The sequence below is a fragment of the Odocoileus virginianus genome, chromosome 7 (assembly GCF_023699985.2).
Source record: "Odocoileus virginianus isolate 20LAN1187 ecotype Illinois chromosome 7, Ovbor_1.2, whole genome shotgun sequence".
In the NCBI taxonomy this organism is placed as follows: domain Eukaryota; kingdom Metazoa; phylum Chordata; class Mammalia; order Artiodactyla; family Cervidae; genus Odocoileus; species Odocoileus virginianus.
Genome location: NC_069680.1, coordinates 34,869,191 through 34,877,301, shown reverse-complemented (window position 1 = coordinate 34,877,301; position 8,111 = coordinate 34,869,191). Strand labels below are relative to the sequence as shown.

The 8,111-nt window shown below is 43.9% G+C and overlaps 1 protein-coding gene across 5 annotated transcripts in view; it reads right to left on the bottom strand.

The window, feature by feature from the left end:
- The window catches only part of ZNF32 (zinc finger protein 32), a 35,137-nt gene extending 27,832 nt beyond the window's left edge, over window positions 1-7,305 (bottom strand). Inside the window, exons 1-3 of one of the 5 annotated variants that reach the window (XM_020903677.2) lie at window positions 7,213-7,305; window positions 4,870-5,009; window positions 3,079-3,645 (exon numbers count right to left, since the gene is read on the bottom strand). In XM_020903677.2, coding sequence (XP_020759336.2) covers window positions 3,079-3,645; window positions 4,870-4,939 — 637 coding nt within the window. In that variant the 5' untranslated portion in view covers window positions 4,940-5,009; window positions 7,213-7,305. The other 4 variants (XM_020903691.2, XM_020903683.2, XM_070470553.1 and 1 more) reach the window with 4 other exon arrangements.
- Window positions 7,306-8,111: the final 806 nt, after the last annotated feature.

Here is an 8,111-nt window from a genome sequence, read left to right as displayed (position 1 = left end):
ACAGGGGTTTCTCCATAGATATCTTAACCAATACTGCTGTATAGCAAATAACCTGAAAATTTAGTGGTGTAAAAATATAACCTTTAATTTTTTGCATGATTTTGTGTGTTTGGAAGTTGGCAAGAAAGTTCTAACTAGCGGGTTTCTCATCTAGTTTTCATGAGGTGTCATCTGGGGCTTTAGTCAATCTGTAGATTCTCCTGGGCTAGGCATCTACTATGGCTCACTGACATGACTGAGAGTTTATGCTGACTGTTGGGAAGTAAGGTGAACCTGTCCACTGGAGCACTTACATACTGTTTGTCCAGCAGAGTGGCCTTGAGATAGTTGGAGTTTTTTACTTAGCACCTGGTTGTCTCCAGAGTAGGTGTCCTGAGAATCATGCAGAACTTTTCAGACTTTTAAAGGGCTTTTAGACCTATTCTGAGAAGTCATGTAGCATCACTTCTACCATGTTTCATTGTTTGAAGCTGTCACAGGCCTACCTGGATTTAAAGGGAGATGATATGGACATGAGATGGGTATCAAAGAACTGGGCAGTGTTTTAAAATTACTTCATTGTTAAACTTTACATCCACTATATATATATATAAAGTGTATTTTACATACCTACATGCATGCATAGATTCTAAGTGTTAAGTTCAATCACTTTTGACAGCTGTATATACCCATGCATCTATCACCTGAAGAAAGAATAGAATATTTTTTCTTTGTGAGCTTGTCTTGTGCTTCTTTCAAGTAAGGCCCCTCCATCCCTGTCCATAGAGGCAACCACTGTTTGACATGTTTTAACACAGATTAGTTTTTTCTGTTCTGTGAAATCATATAAATGGAATCATATATTTGTATGTGTATGTTTGGGTTCTTTTACTCAACACAAATTGTTGAGATTTTTTTTCTATGTTATTGCATTTATCAGTTTTAAAATTGCCGAGTGGTATTTTATTATGACTGTACCATCGTTTATTACCTCGCCTGTTATTGGACCTTTGGGCTGTTTTCAGTTATAAATAAATGAGGATGATATGAACATTTTTATATGCATCTTCAAATATTATCAGGGTACTTTAGGAGCAATATTGTATTACTGTTGAAACCCAAGGGGTGTCCCTGGTGACTCAGTGGTAAAGAATCCGCCTGCCAGTGCAGGAGATGTGGGTTTGATCCCTGGATGGGGCAGATCCCCTAGAAAAGGAAATGGCAATGGCATTCTTGCTTGGGAAATTCCATGGACAGGGGAGCCTGGTGGGCTGCAGTCCTTAGGGTCGCAGGAGAGTTGGACATGACTGAGTGACTAAACAACAATTCAAACCCGTAGTGTTTCTATGTTCAAAGATCTTTTGATAAAATTTACTTATTTTCTGTCAAGTTTCTTGGGATCCTCCAAGAATAGGAGCCTCCAGCCTATTAGGATCTACTAGAGGGAACCTATTGGAGAAGGAAATGGCAACCCACTCCAGTATTCTTGCCTGGAGAATCTCAGGGACAGGGGAGCCTGGCGGGCTGCCATCTATGGGGTCACACAGTCGGACATGACTGAAGTGACTTAGCAGCAGCAGAGGGAACCTGTGGTTTATAAGAACCTACAGTTTATAGGATAAAGAAAGAATGAGAATCTTATCAAGAAAACCATTCTATTTACATCATCATTTTAATTACATAAAAGCTCACAATGAAAATGTAGAGATAGCTAAAGTTAAAAAACAGAAACGGAAATTCTCTCTTAAAAGTAACTTCTTTTCTCTAATATTCCTCAAATCTCATCTACTAGAGGTTAAAAAAAAGTTAATAGATTATCCTTCCAAATTTTCTTCCAGTGTGTCCATGCATGTGTGCAGGAAGAGGACTGTGTTGTTGGAGGACTGGATCTTCATTATTGACTACAAATCAGTTCAGTAATGAGAACACTTATGCCCTTACTGGGCTTCCCAGGTGGCCTAGTTGGAAAGAATCTGCCTGCCAATGCGGGAGATGCAAAATAGTTTTGATCCCTAGGTTTGGAAGATCCCCCAGAGGAGGAAATGGCAACCCGCTCCAGTATTCTTGCTTGGAAAATTCCAAGTACAGAGGAGCCTGGCAGGTACAGTCCCAGGGGTCGCAGAGTCGGACACAACTGAGCAACTAAGTGCACACACACATGCCCTTACTGGGTGATTCTGAGATATTGCTACTGCTGCCAAAAGGGAATGAAAGTCATCATATGTCTTCCCAAACTGTAGATACTTTTCTGCTCTTTGGCTATAAGCAAGTAATCTCTATCCTAGTTAGGAGTGGAAGACTGAAATGAACCACAGTGCAGACTTGGAAAGGATTCTGTTTTGCAAGGAAAGGTTAGGGTCTCTGCTACGAACATGGGTGATTTGTTAGAATATGCTCTTGAGGCTATCATCCAGATAATACAGTGTTGAATATGAGAGATTATTAGATTTGCCTCATAAATTCTGCCCACTGGTCTTGAATGTAAAACAAAATTAATTTGAATATGTAGAGAAGAAAAGAATCTTGGGATTGGTAAGGGGCTGGATTTTTTGAATAGGCCGATGGTGTCAATTGCAAATATAAAACCTGTATCTGCTACATACATCTCCAATTGTGTACTAAATTAATGGAAGTACCTTAGGAAATCAAGTCGAAATAAATGGACAGAAATTATGAACCGTACGTGATAATGATAATAAGACATTTATTTTTCATACTCATTTGGGGGGAAAAAAGAAAACTCAGTTTGCTCTACCCAGTGATGGTCTTTCTGAAGGAGTCTCCATTCATTCCATAAAACTGGATAGGCTGTTTAATCTCAGGTGATTTTATGCTGTTAATTCATGAAGAGAACTTCCTCTGGAGAGAGCGGTTACAAGGTGAGCCTTTGTGAGCAGCTCCGCTGGTGCACAGCCAGACTCCCTCTCTGAGTGAAGCTTTTCCCACACTGGCCGCACAGATAGGGCGTCTCTCCTGTGTGGATTTTGCCATGCAGAACACAGTTCCCCCTGGTGTGGAAACTCTTCCTGCATTGTGCACAGGCATAGGGTTTCAGGCCTGTGTGGACTCTGATATGAACAATTAAGCTTCCTTTCTGACTGAAGGCTTTTCCACACTGATCACATCTATAGGGCTTCTCACCACTATGAACTCTTCTGTGAACAGCAAGGTTACTTTGATTCCTGAAGCTTCTCTGACAAATAGCACACTCATAGGGTTTCTGTCCCGTGTGGAGTCTTTCATGAACGGCCAGACTACCTCGTTGACTAAAGCTTTTCCCACACTCCTTGCACTGATAGGGCTTCTCTCCTGTGTGTATTCGTTGATGTGTAACAAGATTGCCTTTGGCCCTAAAGCTTTTTCCACAATGGGTGCACTCAAAGGGCTTCTGACCAGTGTGGATTCTCTCATGTAATGTTAGACTACCCTTCTGCCTGAAGGATTTTCCACATTCCTGGCACTCATAGACCCTCTGTCTCACTCCAGGTGAATCTTCCTGTAGTGTCTTAGAATCTGGGGATTTTTGTTCCAGCTTCTCTCTTCTGAAAGAATTCTGGAAATCCCAGCTTGAGGATCCTGTGGCCTCAGAGTGATCATATTTTTGGTGGGCTTCTGTCATCACATCTGGTAAAATGAGAGGGAAGTCATGTAAGATGCACCAATATGCTGAGTGAGAAGAACAGGGAAAAAAGAAACAATGCTTTGAGTGCTTATTATGTGCCAAATATTATACTATAAACTTTGCATAGATAATTTAATCCTGAAAACAATCTTTTGTTACAGTTAAGAAATGAATGTATAGGGAGGTTATCAAAGATCACTTCTAGGTAAGCACAGAATTAGGACTCAGACACAGGCACACTCTGTAGCAGTGTACTGCCTCTAAATTTAGTTTAATTTAGCTTCCCAAATAGTCTTGTGTATAGACATGATTATCTCCATTTTACAGATAAGAAAACAAGCCAGAAAAATAAAACTATATAAGATCACATTTAGTCCCATACTGAAGTTTTATCTGACACCAAGACAGGCGCGGATCCAGGTTGTATGGGGCCTAACGTTTTAAATTTTGGAGAGATTCCCATTAAAAAGCAATATAAAAGTAGGGGTAGGACCTTAAAGAGACCAGTGTAAGGGAAAGCTCCTGAAGCTTAAGTTTTGTAGGCTTCATGAGAAATCCACCTCTGCTCCAGTCTGCTCTCCTTAACAGTGGGGTAGAGTAGGCCTGTCCTCTCAGGATATATGTAGCAGAATCCTGGATACTTTACATCTATTAATTTTAATCACTGCAAACCTGCAAGATAGAACTTATTGTCCCATTTTCCAGATGAAGAGCCTGAAGCTCAAGAAGTTTAAATAACTTGTCTGATACCACAGATCCAGTCATGGCAATCATAGAATTTGATCCAAGGAATTTTTCCCTTTAAAATCCATGCTGTTTCAATCTGCTAAGCTATGGTGAAACTGAAGTCAGTTTTGGTTTGGAAGTTTTTCTCAATCCTTCCTATGCAGATATTGACAGTATTTCCCAATATTGCCCTGTATATGAGCCTCCTACTGCACTTTAAATGAGTCCATTCATCACTAGTAATAGTTTTCTTGGAGTCATCCTAGGTAGATTTCAACTTGTTCCTCTGTCTTACCATTGCTCATTCAGTGATTGTGCTGAGATTTAAAACTGCTCATTCATTTTCTCAGATACTACCTCCATATCAAAACTGTTCCCTTGCTGTTTCTAACTCGAGCTTGTAGGCTTTCTCTGTAACCCCTAAAAATAGTGAGTTTCACCAAAGGAACATCTTCTCTGCATCCCCAGCCTGTTGTCCAGTGGTGAGAACAGGGACACTGACTACTGTGACTTGAGGGTATCCCAGCAATCAACAGACTCACTGAAAAAGGCTACATTCTGGGCATATCTTCCATGACAGTCCAGCAGGGTAGCTGTTGGAAATCCAAACATGTCCACTCCTGCTGTATGAGCTTAATCGCCACCTCTTCGTATGATTCTTCCATGGGCTGTACTTGAGTACCTAGGGAGGGAAAAACAAAAACAGAACAACAAAAACAGGAATGGGTAAGAATTGATAAGTGAGAACAGTCAACAGGAGCTCTGGTTTGGGGTATGAGTGAATGGAGGAAATCTTGTTTGCCTGATGTAATACCAGTCATCTATAACATAATTGCAAAATGGGCCAAGAGGTACCATAGCTACTTATAAATGAGTCCAGGAGGAAGCAAGAGGTGCAAAAGTAGAGAAGACAAAAAGCCAAACATGTTTGTCTTCCTGCCAATGCCAAAAAATGGTCCTTACTATGTGTACCTTAGCTTTTGCATGGGATTGGAATCTTCCACTTCCTTCCCCCGCCTAACTGCCTGCTATTTTATCCTCCAAGCTTCCAGAGGAATTCAGACTATAAAAAACATTTCAGCCTTAATAATTGGTTCTGTGATTGAAATGTCTCTGACTTTCCTCTCCAGTCCCCTCTAGATTATTAGGACAGAACAAGAGCTTTCATGTTTCCTTTCAGCTCTTCTTTGGAGGCTCTTCAAAATATGAGAATACTAGTTCTGAGGAAGCGTACTACCTGTCAATTCTTGGAAAAAGAACTACTTCAGATTCCAAATCCAAGTAACTTGCCCCAAGTCCCAGAGTGAGTACGGAGTCAAGGTGAAGCAAAGTTTCAAATCCAAGACTTCTTGGATCCAAAGCCTATGTCTAGACAATTCTTTACTTTCTCATCACTAAAAAGCGAATGGAACAGAGCCTGACCAGACTACTATTCTTCCAGATCCTAGGAATCGTCCTACTCCATATTATCATTTTCTATTTTAGGGGGAATATTATTTCAGGACCCTAATTACTGAATTCTTACACTTAATGCAGTGGTTCAGTGTGTATAATCTTTGTTTCCCTCTAACATATCCCATGAAAATGCTGGCCTTCTGATTTAATGAAATTAGCAGTGTGATGCTACAGTTCTTTGTTAACCCAAGTATCTGGTCTTCTTGACAGCTGCACCTCCTGCTACATGTTGCGATGACTGTAGAGGCATTAAAAACTCTTATTTGAAAGACTCAGCTCCAGTTTGCATAGCAAGCCACAAAGCAGTGCCCCATTGGTGTCAGGACATCACAGCACCATTCACTTGGAAGTGCTAGATCAACCACACATCCACCAAGAGTCACTGAAAAGTACATGGGTACCTGCTGCCTGAGGCTGGACCCTGTCCTAAATAGTTTGCTCAGAACACCTTGGGTAGAATCTTCAGCTGTGCCTCTCCACAGGCTGTGAGATATTCAAATAACAGCTCAACTATGTTTCAAGAACCTCCTGATTAAAGAAGGGAAATTGCCATATTTTTCTCCATAGATTCCACAGGTGTGCGGAATCAAATTCCTGAAGATTCTGTAGAAAGACACTTTATAATAGAAAATATTTTCCTATCAAGAAAGCCATTATATCCTGCTCACAATGAGGCCACGAGAGACGAATCCTACCCTCTATCTCCCCTTAAATGACACTGGAGAAGGAACCAAACAGCCCTGACCTACTCACTCACTTAATAAATGCTGTAATATCAAGTAGCTTCTGGGAGAATCAGAGAGTCAAACGTGAAGGGTCTCTGACATGACCTAACAGACTTAAGGCCTAAAGGTGAGAGTCCTCACTCAGTGAAGGACCAGGACAGGGGGAACTCTGCTGTATCCGGGGCATAGTTTCAGGACTAGGAGATTCTGGGGAGGGGTGATTATTTTCCCCGCACACCGGAATTCACTTTTTCCTTTCCTATTTCCCTACTCAGAGGAATTTGTTCTTTCTTTCACCCAGCCTAGAGCCTGCATTTCCCGTCTCCATCTTCTGAAGCCCTCCCCGCGGGCCCAGAGGCACACCTGCCTATGGTCCCTCCCGCGTCTCCAGGTGCGGGGCCTTCCCGCACTCCCGGCCCTGCCTTGCAGCAGACGGGCCCCTGCTCCTCCCGACAGACTGCCATTCCCCGCCTCAGCGATTTCCCCACCCGGACCCGCGCCGGACCTCAGCACCCCGCTCTCCGGTCCAGCTAGACCTTTTCTTGCGGGCCGCAGACCTCTCGCCTCGCAGCTGGCCTCTCTGGGGAGGCTCCAGGCTGGTCAGGCCTGCTCAGGGACGCGAGGGGGTGGGGGTCGGAGGCGGCGGCCTGAAGGCGGGGCCCTGCCTTGTTTGGGTGTATTGACCCAGCCAGCGGCCTCACTCACCACAGCCGCGCGCGACCGCAGACAGACAAAGGCCGGCACCGAGCCCTTAGGAACGCCGGCGCGAGTGGACCGGACTACAACTCCCAGGAGGCTCCGCGCCAGCCCCAGCTCCGTGCCTTGGCGGCCCCGGCTTCCCCGAGCACTGTGGGAAACGTAGTTCGGCGATGCGACCCGCTCGGCGGGTCTAGGCGAGCGCTGGGCGCTCAGGTCACTCCTGTTTGGACCGAGTCAGAGGCGCAGACTTGTTCGCGGTCGTAGAGCGACGACCAAGAGCGCCAAATGGCCACTCAGATTAGCTAGGCATGGGATGGCAGCTTGGTGAAGCCACCCTCCGAGCCAGGGGTCTTGAATGGCATTGTGGAAGGAAACAGTTGGGAAGAAATGAGTTGATAAAGCCTGGGGTGCTTAGGTTTTGTGTCGAGCAGTTCCCTGAGCCAAGACTAAGTGTTCTGAAATTAGAGTTCTGAGGGAAGGAGCAAATATTTCAAGCGAAGTCTGTGGGAGAAGAGAATTTGAAACACCACTGGAGAATTCCAAGACGTAGTGTCGGGGGAGTGTGTAATTTCCTTGGTTCTGTCTCCTGGCAACAAAAATTTGAAGTGATGGATGGACCAGTGTTACAGGTACATGTTACAGCTCAGTTTTATCTAGAAAGTAAAGGAAAATACAGCTTCCCGGCATGAGGCCATGCCGACCCAAAAAACAGAAGAGAGGCCCCCAGGCCCAATTTTGGCCCCTCTTTTTATATGTTTTTTCTCCTCCCCCTGAGCCTTTCCTGTGTAAACTGGGCTAGCCAGGAGGGCTGTGTGTTTTACCTGTGGTTCTCACTCCGGTCCTCAGACCTTCCTTTGTTCTTCTTTCCCGGGCTTTCCCCTTCCTTGTCCTTTAACCACCGCCAT